Below are 12,266 nucleotides of genomic sequence, written 5' to 3' on the forward strand. Positions count from 1 at the left end.
ATTAGGTTAGGTTACTCTAATGACAGTTTCTTTTCAATTTTCTGTAAATTTTCACACGATTCTTTAATCAAAATCAATATTCTATTACATATCGTCATAGCCGATAACATTAGCCGTTGATTCGTTCGAATCCAGACACAGTTCATTGACCTGAAAACAGGCTGGATTCAGTAATTTAACTTGTGTACTACCAAAAGTTGCTCTTACCCTAACTGTTGCCCCATTCGAGACTTCATATGTATTTGAGATTTACTCCCAAGAATTAGTTGTGTTCTTGGTCGGTTTCTTTTACAGTCGAGCGATATACTTCGAGTCATTGAGAACAGAGTTGGACTCTGTTTACTTTCGTAATTGTCTCTAAATTGGATGTTCCTCAACAGATTATCTTGGTGATATATTGTCACTTTAACTACTGTTTTTGTACTTGTACTGAATAAAACCCAAAAATCGGTTAGTTTTTGAAAAGGTTTTAAGGTCGATGCTCTTCTTATAGCAAAAGATATGAACTCATATCTGATCTCTACAACCTTCTAATTATATTTCAGAAATTTTTTTAAATATAAATGGAAAATTGTGAAATTCAAAGGAAAATAGAATTAGAAATACAAATGGAAATTTAAAAATTTTAAAGATTTTGAAAACAATTCAAAAATTTTCTGAAATCTAATTAGAAATTTCAAAAGAAATAATTACAAATATTGTATTAAAGTAATTAAATTAAAACACTTTCAATACTTTTTTCATATTTTTTAAACTTTATTTCTCCACATTTAATTCTTTTTTTATTTTTGTTTGTAATTACTACTTTTTATTTGTGTTAAACATTTAAATTCTTGTTTTTTTTTTTGTATTTTTTTCTCAATTAATTTTACCAACTAAACAGAATAATTTTAATATTATTACTATACTAAATATTAATAATTTTATCGAATTTTTTTCTTTTTTTTTTTTTTGATTAAAAACTATTTTATTTTGTATAATTTTAATAATGCAGGTGTTAATAATATATTTTGTTGTTTTTTTTTATATTTCATAATATTTTATTTATTAATATTAAGTTAATATTTCATATTACAATTTAAAAATAATCATTTTATTTAAATAACAATTTTCCCCAGCAGTCTAAACGTTTGCCAATATGCGGGGCAGAATGCAACTCTGTTCCTAAAAAAGCAGCGTTGATTTTTTTCGATTGGCAGTGTTAGACTAATTGGAAAAAATTCTTAATGTCTTTGTTGTTTTAAACTCAGTTCTTTTGCGCATTTTTAGTGCTTAAGTTGTTGTTGTTGGGTTTTAGTTTTTTTTTGTTAAATAATAATTAAAATCGAAATTAAATTATTATAAGCGAGGACAATTCAAGTTAAATATAAATGTTTGAAATTAATTTTTTTTAATTATATTTTTTTTTCTCAAAATTAAGCAATGAAAATTATATGGTATTTTAAAAACTATAATACTTAAATCATTAATAATTATATATATTTAAATAGGTCTAGTTTTAGACGTGTTAGCTTAACTTAGTTTAAAGTGATGTGTGGTTAAGTTTAAACCCTTTTAAGATTAAACTAAATTTCTTAAAAATTAAAACAAAATGTTTAAATTTAGAATACTCTGAATTTTTTTATATTTTAATTAATCATAGTAGATCCGTTCTTGTTTCATACTTCTTTTTACTGAAATAGCATTAAATCAGAGTTCAGTTTAGATATCTCAAAAATGTATTCTAAAGGAAACCTTTGTTTCTTTTTTAGGAAGTTTTTTTTTAACAAATCCAAAGAACCTCTCCATATTGGTCACAGGTACTGGTTATAACAGGTCTTTCGTTATCTAATATAAATATTAAGTTGATGCAGTATTCAAACCCGCCTTTAGAAATACTCTGTTATTTGAAATTTTGAACTTTTTTTTAGGAATATACAATATGATTTATAACAAAATCTCGTAAAAATAGAGACCACAAATGTTTTCACTTTATCCATATCGGAACCTCATAATCTTCGGAGACCCTACTTCTACAACAAATGCAACCGGTTGTGGAGAGTTGGTTGCTACTGTAACCCAGTTATGTTTGGCAACTGCAACCTCAAAAGCTGCATGAGCCCGTATTGGCTTAAGGTCGATAAAACCCCCTTTTTGGGATTATCACGAAGTGATAGTGAAGTGGTGATCGCAAACGACAACTCTTCATATTAAACCCGTAGCAAAAAAGTATTTTGGCTACTCTATATAGTCTAGACCATATGGTTCAAACTACAGTCTAGACCAATCTAGTACAATGTGTTGTCCTTGTCCACACAATAGTCAAGTCTATAATATACACTATGCACTTCACTATGTCCAAGCGTATAGTCTAGAATATAGTCCAGTCAATAATCTGTAGTGCATTCTATAGTCTAGACTTTAGTCTAGACTTTAGTCAAGTCTATAGTTTAGACTTTAATCAAGTCTTTAGTCTAGACTTTAGTCAAGTCTTTAGTCTAGACTTTAGTCAAGTCGATACTCTTGTCTTTAGTCAAGTCGATACTCTTGACTTTGGTCAAGTCTATAGTCTAGACTTTGGTCAAGTCTATAGTCTTGATTTTAGTCAAGACTATAATCTTAACTTTAGTCAAGTCTATAGTCTAGACTTTAGTCAAGTCTTTAGTCTAAACCTTAGTCAAGTCTATAGTCTTGACTTTAGTCAAGTCTATAGTCTAGACTTAAGTCAAGTCTATAGTTTAGACTTAAGTCAAGTCTATAGTTTAGACTTAAGTCAAGTCTATAGTCTCAACTTAGTCAAGTATATAGTTTAGACTTTAGTCAAGTCTATAGTCTAGACTTTTTTCAAGTTTATAGTCCTTACTAAAGTATAGACTATAGGCTTTACTAAAGTCTAGACTCTACACTATATACTTTACTAAAGTCTAGACTATAGATTTGACTAAAATCTGGGCCCAAATTATGGCATACGATATCGATCGAAATCTCTACATATTTAGATTCTGTTAAGATTTCGATCAATATCGTATGCCATAATTTGGGCCCAGACTTTAGCCAAATCTATAGTCTAGACTTTAGTAGGCAACAGACAAGTCAATAGTGCAGTCTATAAACTGGACTCTGGATCCGTAAGAAAAGGGTGTGCAGACTAAGCATTAAAACTTTCAATGCTATAATATAAAGTCTGTAATATAGACTATAGTCCAATCTATAATCTAGGCAACAGTACAGTCTATTGTTGAGATTTTAAGCTAATCTACAGTTCAGATTATAGGCCAATGGAGAATATAGTCCAGTCTATAGTCTAGACAATAGACAAGTCAATAGTGCAGTCCATAAACTGGACTCTGAATACATAGGAAAAGGGTGTGCGGGCTAAGCATTAAAAGGCAATAAGGGTAATAAAAACACAATATAGCAAGAGTCCATTATAAGGCCAAAAATTTTGGGTATTAAAAGCATAAATTCGGGACTACCGGAAAGTAAATGGTTTTGTTTATTAGTCATGAAACTTCCCAAAAATCGTACTATTATAGTATGTATGCAATACATTATAAGATCTTTGATATATATATAAAAATTAAGAGCAGATTGATGTTGTTATACCACTACAAAGTTGGGGGTACAAAAAATGGCAGGCACTTAACACAACGGCCCATATTTTCTTAAATTTAAACAACTACATATAAATATTTACTATTAATTCAATTAAACAATAGTAATTTTTTGCAAAAAATATAGATTTTGAGCAACTTATTATAACTATAAATGGTCACTAATTTCAGAATAGAGGAAAAAACAATACTACCCATTACTCGCTGGGTATTAAATAAGATATTTGTAAATCCGGAATATTTAGTTTATCATGCACAAAACTAAAACTAATCAGGGTTTGTAATGAAATCTAAACAAAGTTAAGTTATATTTTGTTTGACTGTTGAGACCAGAAACGTGTTGGTCTTCATAAAGCTATATATGTATAGTAAGTATTTTTCACAAAATCCATTTAATTATCAAAACTTTTTCGAAATTCTCTCTTTGCGAAATTATAATACTTGAAATTTGAATAGTCTTATAAATTAGTATCATCAGCTGGAATAAAGATAAATGCTATATAAAATCTATAAGTTCATAGGTTTTTGGTATTGGTAGCAACAACTAAATTATATATTTTACTGCAAACTACTTTTTAACAATTTCAACTAGTTTTTAAAACATATGGAATGGGTTTACAAAATATTTTTTTGCTGCTGTTGTTCTAAAAATTTATATAACTAAATACGCGCAACATGCTAATTACTAAAATCAATAACTAAATTTCGAATAATACCAAATATTATATGTTTCTTAAATAAATTATTCGTTCATAATTTAAGATACTGATGATGTATCCTCATTATTATCATTATCTTCATATAGTTTACGTTCGCGACAATCTAAAATGGCCCAAACTAATAACGGCAAACAGCCGAGGACCATACAGGAGCCCATACAATAAAATACAATAGCATAACTGCCTGACAAATCTCTTAGGAATCCCGCTAAAGGTGGCACTGATATGGCACCAATACTTTGAAACATGCGCACTAAACCATAACTGGAACTTATGCGATCGGTGCCGAAGATATCCGCCAACAAAACTGGCATCAAAACATACCAGCTGCCTAAACAGAAACCATAAATGGCAGCCGATAGACCCACCAGATAAATGGTGTATTCCGATGGTATGGTAAGTACAGCAATGCCAGCTCCTAGTATACTAAATTATAACAGTAATTAGTTAAATTATAGTTAATTTAAAATAATCGTATATTTACCAAAATATATAAGTCTTTCTGCGATCGAATAATTGTAAATCTGAGAGCCATCCTAGACCTAAGCGACCAACAAGATCTAAAACAGCACTAACGGTTACCAAATAGCCAGCTTCGCTTTTATTATAACCTGCAAAAGAAGTTTGGAAAAAATATGTTAATAAGAGGAAATTAGGAAAAATAATTAAGATATATAAAACTCAAAACTTGGAAATTTTTGGACTGGACTATAGATTAGTATTTCCTAGCTCAGACTCTATACTATAGTCCAGTCCACAGTTATTTTCAAGACAAGTCCAGTCAAAAGTCCAGTCTATAGTGTAGTCTATAGGCTAGTCTTAATTAAGTCTACAACCCTAGTCTATATTCTAGTCAATAGTCTGGTTAATTGTCAAATCTAGTCCATAATTTAATCTATAGACTAGACTATAGGACTAGTCTAGTGTATAGTCTAGTCTAATCTATAGTCTATAGTCTAGTCTATAGTCTAGTCTATAGTCTAGTCTATAGTCTAGTCTATAGTCTATAGTCTAGTCTAGTCTAGTCTAGTCTATAGTCTAGTCTATAGTCTAGTCTATAGTCTAGTCTATAGTCTAGTCTATAGTCTAGTCTATAGTCTAGTCTATAGTCTAGTCTATAGTCTAGTCTATAGTCTAGTCTATAGTCTAGTCTATAGTCTAGTATAGTCTATAGTCTAGTCTATAGTCTAGTCTAGTCTAGTCTATAGTCTAGTCTATAGTCTAGTCTATAGTCTAGTCTAGTCTATAGTCTAGTCTATAGTCTAGTCTATAGTCTAGTCTATAGTCTAGTCTATAGTCTAGTCTATAGTCTAGTCTATAGTCTAGTCTATAGTCTAGTCTATAATCTAGTCTATAGTCTAGTCTAGTCTAGTCTATAGTCTAGTCTATAGTCTAGTCTATAGTCTAGTCTATAGTTTAGTCTATCTAGTCTAGTCTATAGTCTAGTCTAGTCTAGTCTATAGTCTAGTCTATAGTCTAGTCTATAGTCTATAGTCTAGTCTTTAGTCTAGTCTATGGTCTTGCCTATAGTCTAGTCTATAGTCTTGCCTATAGTCTAGTCTATAGTCTAGTCTATAGTCTAGTCTATAGTCTAGTCTATAGTCTAGTCTATAGTCTAGTCTATAGTCTAGTCTATAGTCTAGTCTATAGTCTAGTCTATAGTCTAGTCTATAGTCTAGTCTATAGTCTAGTCTATAGTCTAGTCTATAGTCTAGTCTATAGTCTAGTCTATAGTCTAGTCTATAGGTGCCTAGTCTATAGTCTAGTCTATAGTCTATCTAGTCTAGTCTATAGTCTAGTCTATAGTCTAGCTATAGTCTAGTCTATAGTCTAGTCTATAGTCTAGTCTATAGTCTAGGTCTAGAGTCTTAGTCTATAGTCTAGTCTATAGTCTAGTCTATAGTCCTAGTCCTATAGTCTAGTCTATAGTCTAGTCTATAGTCTAGTCTATAGTCTAGTCTATATCTAGTCTATAGTCTAGGCTATAGTCTAGTCTATAGTCTAGTCTATAGTCTAGTCTATAGTCTAGTCTATAGTCTAGTCTATAGTCTAGTCTATAGTCTAGTCTATAGTCTAGTCTATAGTCTAGTCTATAGTCTAGTCTATAGTCTAGTCTATAGTCTAGTCTAGAGTCTAGTCTATAGTCTAGTCTATAGTCTAGTCTATAGTCTAGTCTATAGTCTTCTATAGTCTAGTCTATAGTCTAGTCTATAGTCTAGTCTATGTCTAGTCTATAGTCTAGTCTATAGTCTAGTCTATAGTCTAGTCTAGTCTATAGTCTAGTCTATAGTCTAGTCTATAGTCTAGTCTATAGTCTAGTCTATAGTCTAGTCTATAGTCTAGTCTATAGTCTAGTCTATAGTCTAGTCTATAGTCTAGTCTAGTCTATAGTCTAGTCTATAGTCTAGTCTATAGTCTAGTCTATAGTCTAGTCTATAGTCTAGTCTATAGTCTAGTCTATAGTCTAGTCTATAGTCTAGTCTATAGTCTAGTCTATAGTCTAGTCTATAGTCTAGTCTATAGTCTAGTCTATAGTCTAGTCTATAGTCTAGTCTATAGTCTAGTCTATAGTCTAGTCTATAGTCTAGTCTATAGTCTAGTCTATAGTCTAGTCTATAGTCTAGTCTATAGTCTAGTATATAGTCTAGTCTATAGTCTAGTCTATAGTCTAGTCTATAGTCTAGTATATAGTCTAGTCTATAGTCTAGTCTATAGTCTAGTCTATAGTCTAGTCTATAGTCTAGTCTATAGTCTAGTCTATAGTCTAGTCTATAGTCTAGTCTATAGTCTAGTCTATAGTCTAGTCTATAGTCTAGTCTATAGTCTAGTCTATAGTCTATTGTCTAGTCTATAGCCCAGTCTATAGTCTAGTCTATAGTTTAGTCTATAGTTGTCTATAGTCTAGTCTATAGTCTGGTCCATAGTCTAGTCTATAGTCTGGTCCATAGTCTAGTCCATAGTCTAGTCTATAGTCTAGTCTATAGTCTGGTCCATAGTCTAGTCTATAGTTTAGTCTATAGTCTAGTCTATAGTATAGTCTATAGTCTAGTCCATAGTCTAGTCTATAGTCTAGTCTATAGTCTAGTCTATAGTCTAGTCTATAGTCTAGTCTATAGTCTAGTCTATAGTCTAGTCTATAGTCTAGTCTATAGTCTAGTCTATAGTCTAGTCTATAGTCTAGTCTATAGTCTAGTCTATAGTCTAGTCTATAGTCTAGTCTATAGTCTAGTCTATAGTCAAGTCTATAGTTTAGTCTATAGTCTAGTCTATAGTCAAGTCTATAGTCAAGTCTATAGTCAAGTCTATAGTCTAGTCTATAGTCTAGTCTATAGTCTAGTCTATAGTTTTGTCTATAGTCTAGTCTATAGTCTAGTCTATAGTCTAGTCTATAGTCTAGTCTATTGTCTAGTCTATAGTCTAGTCTATAGTCTAGTCTATAGTCTAGTCTATAGTCTAGTCTATAGTCTAGTCTATAGTCTAGTCTATAGTCTAGTCTATAGTCTAGTCTATAGTCTAGTCTATAGTCTAGTCTATAGTCTAGTCTATAGTCTAGTCTATAGTCTAGTCTATAGTCAAGTCTATAGTTTAGTCTATAGTCTAGTCTATAGTCAAGTCTATAGTCAAGTCTATAGTCAAGTCTATAGTCTAGTCTATAGTCTAGTCTATAGTCTAGTCTATAGTTTTGTCTATAGTCTAGTATATAGTCTAGTCTATAGTCTAGTCTAGTCTAGTCTAGTCTATAGTCTAGTCTATAGTCTAGTCTATAGTCTAGTCTATAGTCTAGTCTATAGTCTAGTCTATAGTCTAGTCTATAGTCTAGTCTATAGTCTAGTCTATAGTCTAGTCTATAGTCTAGTCTATAGTCTAGTCTATAGTCTAGTCTATAGTCTAGTCTATAGTCTAGTCTATAGTCTAGTCTAGTCTTGCCTATAATCTAGTCTATAGTCTAGTCTATAGTCTAGTCTATAGTCTAGTCTATAGTCTAGTCTATAGTCTAGTCTATAGTCTAGTCTATAGTCTAGTCTATAGTCTAGTCTATAGTCTAGTCTATAGTCTAGTCTATAGTCTAGTCTATAGTCTAGTCTATAGTCTAGTCTATAGTCTAGTCTATAGTTTGGTCTATAGTCTAGTCTATAGTCTAGTCTAGTCTAGTCTAGTCTAGTCTAGTCTAGTCTAGTCTAGTCTAGTCTAGTCTAGTCTAGTCTAGTCTAGTCTAGTCTAGTCTAGTCTAGTCTAGTCTAGTCTAGTCTAGTCTAGTCTGGTCTATAGTCTAGTCTATAGTCTATAGTCTATAGTCTAGTCTATAGTCTAGTCTATAGTCTAGTCTATTGTCTAGTCTATAGTCCAGTCTATAGTCTAGTCTATAGTCTAGTCTATAGTCTAGTCTATAGTTTAGTCTATAGTCTAGTCTATAGTTTAGTCTATAGTCTAGTCTATATTCTAGCCTATATTATAGTATATCGAGTCTACAGTTTAGTGTTTTATTTGTATTTAATAAAATTTGGATAAGAAATTTTCCCAATTTCGAAAAACATTCTGAATAATATTGATGTATATATTACGTAATAGGTATATTATCATCTAATTTTACTTACGGATACGAAGTCATTTTGGAACCAAGGTCTATTATCACTCTGGGGCTAAAACCCCAATAAATTCCAAATCTCCCTTTACATTCTAATCATTCACCATCATACTTACCAATTGATATAACATGAGCGGGTAAATAATACAACATATAAGGACATCCCACCGACATTAGGGTCACCGACAAGCACATCAGTATAAAAGTTGGATCCTTTAATAAACTAATATCCAAATAAATTTCGATCCTTTCAATACAGGTAAGAGGTGCATCATCAACATCTTCCTCTATGGAATTGGCACCCACTAAACTGCCATCTTGTTCCTTTTCCAATGATTTGATTTCACTCATATTACTGGCAGGTGTGGGAATTTCCATACTTTTACTGAGACCACGTGTAACAACGGCGGGTGGTGAGAGTGGCTTTTCCAAATGCGCCTGTATTTTAGAGATAATTTCATCGTTGGCAAAAACATTACGGCGACGACGAGAACCACGATTTGAATCGGTGCCCGAGTTCTTGCGATACACCCATGTAGAGGTGGTGCTTAAGTCTTCGACTGAGTGCATAATGCCAGAACTGCGTACTTTTTTAATGGGTTTGATAAAGGTGGTCTCGCCTATAATGTCCTTAACCTCATCATCGCTCTCTTGAGCACAATTAGGAACAGATTTTTCAGAAGCTAAAGAAGGAAATGTTATAATACATATAAAGCTACTCTGATATTAAGATACTCTACTTACCATTATATCTATTATTATAGTAATCATTTAAACGATTTTTCGACTCTTCCATAAATAAATGTTCTATGAACTTAGTATTCAAACCGTCATCACAAGTATCCAAATAGGTTGAATTAGTTAACATATCAATGTTGCTAGGATTTATATCATTCAGAGGCTTGGTAGCATCCTCCTCTTCGATATTCTTATCATCGTCGGTATGAAATGATTCCAAAGGTCTGTAGAGCAGAGCTGATATACACACGTCCAGCATACAGAAACCCAATATTAAAATGGTGCCATGAAAACCAAAATTCTCGGCTAAATGTTTGATGAGTACTGGCAAAATAAAGCTGCCGGTGGCGGTACCCGAAACACAAATACCATTGGCTAAAGCCCGATGTTTATCAAAATATTGGGAAACTATAACAATGCCGGGAGTGGTGGAGAGACCGCCACCTATGCCGGTGAGTATGCCAAAGGTAAAGAGTAAATGTACCAGACTGGTGGCAAAGTAACTAAGACACATGCCGAGAGCACAGAAAAGACCACCTATAAAGACGACTGTACGACAAGAGAAGCGCTGACACAGAGCACTTGAGAGCGGAGCCAAAGCCAAACACAAAGCCGATAGTATTGCAGGTATCCAAGAGGCCACAGTGGCTGTAGAACTGGGAAATGTTTCCATGATTTCAACATATAAAACGCCATAGGATTTGACCAAACCCGCTACCCAAAATTGTACCGAAAATGCTCCGAATACAATAAACCAACCATAGCCGCCATCTGGCGGATCAGTGCTGATTGAAGAACGTGATGATGGCGGATGACCAGAACTGGCCCTCGAATCCGTATTACTGGGTATATTCGAGATGCCAGCGGGCAATTTATGACCACCTTTGCCACGTTTCCGTTTACCGGCACTGCTGCATAAATTACGACTCGAGCGTAATTCACGGGATTTGGCAATTAAGGGCCGTGCCGTAATACTCGAGACCGTTAATAGGTTTTCATTGTCATCTTCTTCAATTTCCGATATCTGATGTTCCAGCAGGCTGGCGTGCAACGTGCGACTCGCTGGCGCCGGACAATAGGGTTGATCGATGGGTAAGCTGGCCGGGCGCCGGGGTATGGTAGACGTGGCCGAACCCGGGGCCGAGGCGGCCACATCAGCGATTGAAACATTCGAGTGAGCGGTAATGAAAGGGTTCTGTGCACTGCCGCCCATTTGTAGACCATATCCAATTCCCGGCTGTAGACCCGCACCCAACGTATCCATTTGCTTGACATCCAACTCGGCCAACGGTACTGGCGGTGCTGAGACAATTGAGAAGAGGGAGCCACTCGACTGCTGGCACTCGGTGAGCAGGGAGGGGACTGGCGGCTGTGAACAGGCAACAATGGGGCGTTCTCGTTCCCGCTCCATGTCGTCATAGTGTGGCTGACAGACGACTTCAATGATTTCGGTGGAATTACCTTCAAGTGCAGAATGAGGGCGGTTGAAAGTCGCTTGGCCAATGCTGCTGCTGTTGTTGGAGTAAATGATCCCTCCCGACTGGTACTGGACTCGACCAATTGGGTCCGGTTCACTCGCGCAGTACATCGATCCCCGTGAATCCTTAAAGTATAGAAAAAAAGGAAAGAAAATATATTATTTAATATGTTAATAACAAAATTACACTCATTATGTTAAATTTAATGTCTTGTTAAATCTGGTCGTCTTCCTTTTAAACACATTTTCTTTTTGATAATATGCTAATAGGCTTGTTGGTCCTTTGAGCTAGCAGCGGCATAAATTTATATACATAATTTTAAATTATTCTTATTATTAAGGCAATAACAACAACAACGCCCACATTTATTTGCTAACAAACTGTCAACTGCTTGGCTTTTATTTTGTCATTTTCTCTTAATTCCATTTAATAAACATTTCAAGGTTTTTTTCCTCTCTTTAATTCCTATAAACTTGGCCTTGATGTTGGCGTAAAAAATTGGCGTTTTAAAACGGAAACATTTGTATTGTTTCCCTTCGTCATTAGTCAGAAAATCAAATAGTCATCTTTATTTACTAATACAACAACTACAACAGCAAGAATTATTAAAGTACTTGCTATAAACCGTTATTCTTTGTATTTGTTTACAAAAAACAAGAAAGGAAATTGTAAATAAACTTTAATCGATTTAACAATAATAAAAATAAAAGACTTTTAAAGTAGAAACCCAATAGTTTTAGAGGTCCTTAGTAATGCTTATCAGTCAATTGATTGGTTAACGTATCAGGGGTAATCTATCTAAGAGTCAATTCTTACTTATGTGTCCCTTAATCAGGAAACTTTTATTCCTTTGAAATCGGCCCTTTAAACAGTGTAGATTCTAAATATTGAGTTTAAATTCTCTCACGTAGTACTGTTGGGATTATTTGTTAACAGTTTATTTGCATATAATAAAATTGTTGTAAACTAAAATGAAAACATCGCCGACAATAACATTGTAATTGTCAAATATAAAATTTCTTACAGTTACAACTATTTAATGGAAAGTTTTACAACGGCAATGTAGAACCTCGCGTTCAAAAGGTCGAACTCTTGAAGGTAATGTTTTAAATACACGGAAGTTTTCCAGTTTCTCCTACCAAGCGAGCGTCCC

General features: G+C 33.6%; 1 protein-coding gene and 1 long non-coding RNA gene across 2 annotated transcripts in view; one reads left to right on the top strand and one right to left on the bottom strand.

Moving 5' to 3' along the window:
* Positions 1–996: 996 nt before the first annotated feature.
* Positions 997–12,266, bottom strand: part of LOC119607957 — a 27,904-nt gene continuing 16,634 nt past the window's right edge. Inside the window, exons 2-5 of the mRNA XM_037962130.1 lie at positions 9,642–11,238; positions 9,014–9,580; positions 4,797–4,923; positions 997–4,738 (exon numbers count right to left, since the gene is read on the bottom strand). Coding sequence (XP_037818058.1) covers positions 4,351–4,738; positions 4,797–4,923; positions 9,014–9,580; positions 9,642–11,238 — 2,679 coding nt within the window. The 3' untranslated portion in view covers positions 997–4,350. The remainder of the gene's footprint in view (positions 4,739–4,796; positions 4,924–9,013; positions 9,581–9,641; positions 11,239–12,266) is intronic.
* Positions 3,835–12,266, top strand: part of LOC119607958 — an 8,434-nt gene continuing 2 nt past the window's right edge. The window contains exons 1-3 of the long non-coding RNA XR_005231774.1: positions 3,835–3,961; positions 4,399–4,708; positions 12,140–12,266. The exon at positions 12,140–12,266 is cut by the window's right edge and continues 2 nt beyond it. This is a non-coding gene — a long non-coding RNA (uncharacterized LOC119607958). The remainder of the gene's footprint in view (positions 3,962–4,398; positions 4,709–12,139) is intronic.

This window comes from Lucilia sericata, unplaced genomic scaffold, assembly GCF_015586225.1.
Source record: "Lucilia sericata isolate MDLA Ls3-8-SP2 unplaced genomic scaffold, ASM1558622v1 Contig000767F_arrow, whole genome shotgun sequence".
Lineage (NCBI taxonomy): Eukaryota > Metazoa > Arthropoda > Insecta > Diptera > Calliphoridae > Lucilia > Lucilia sericata.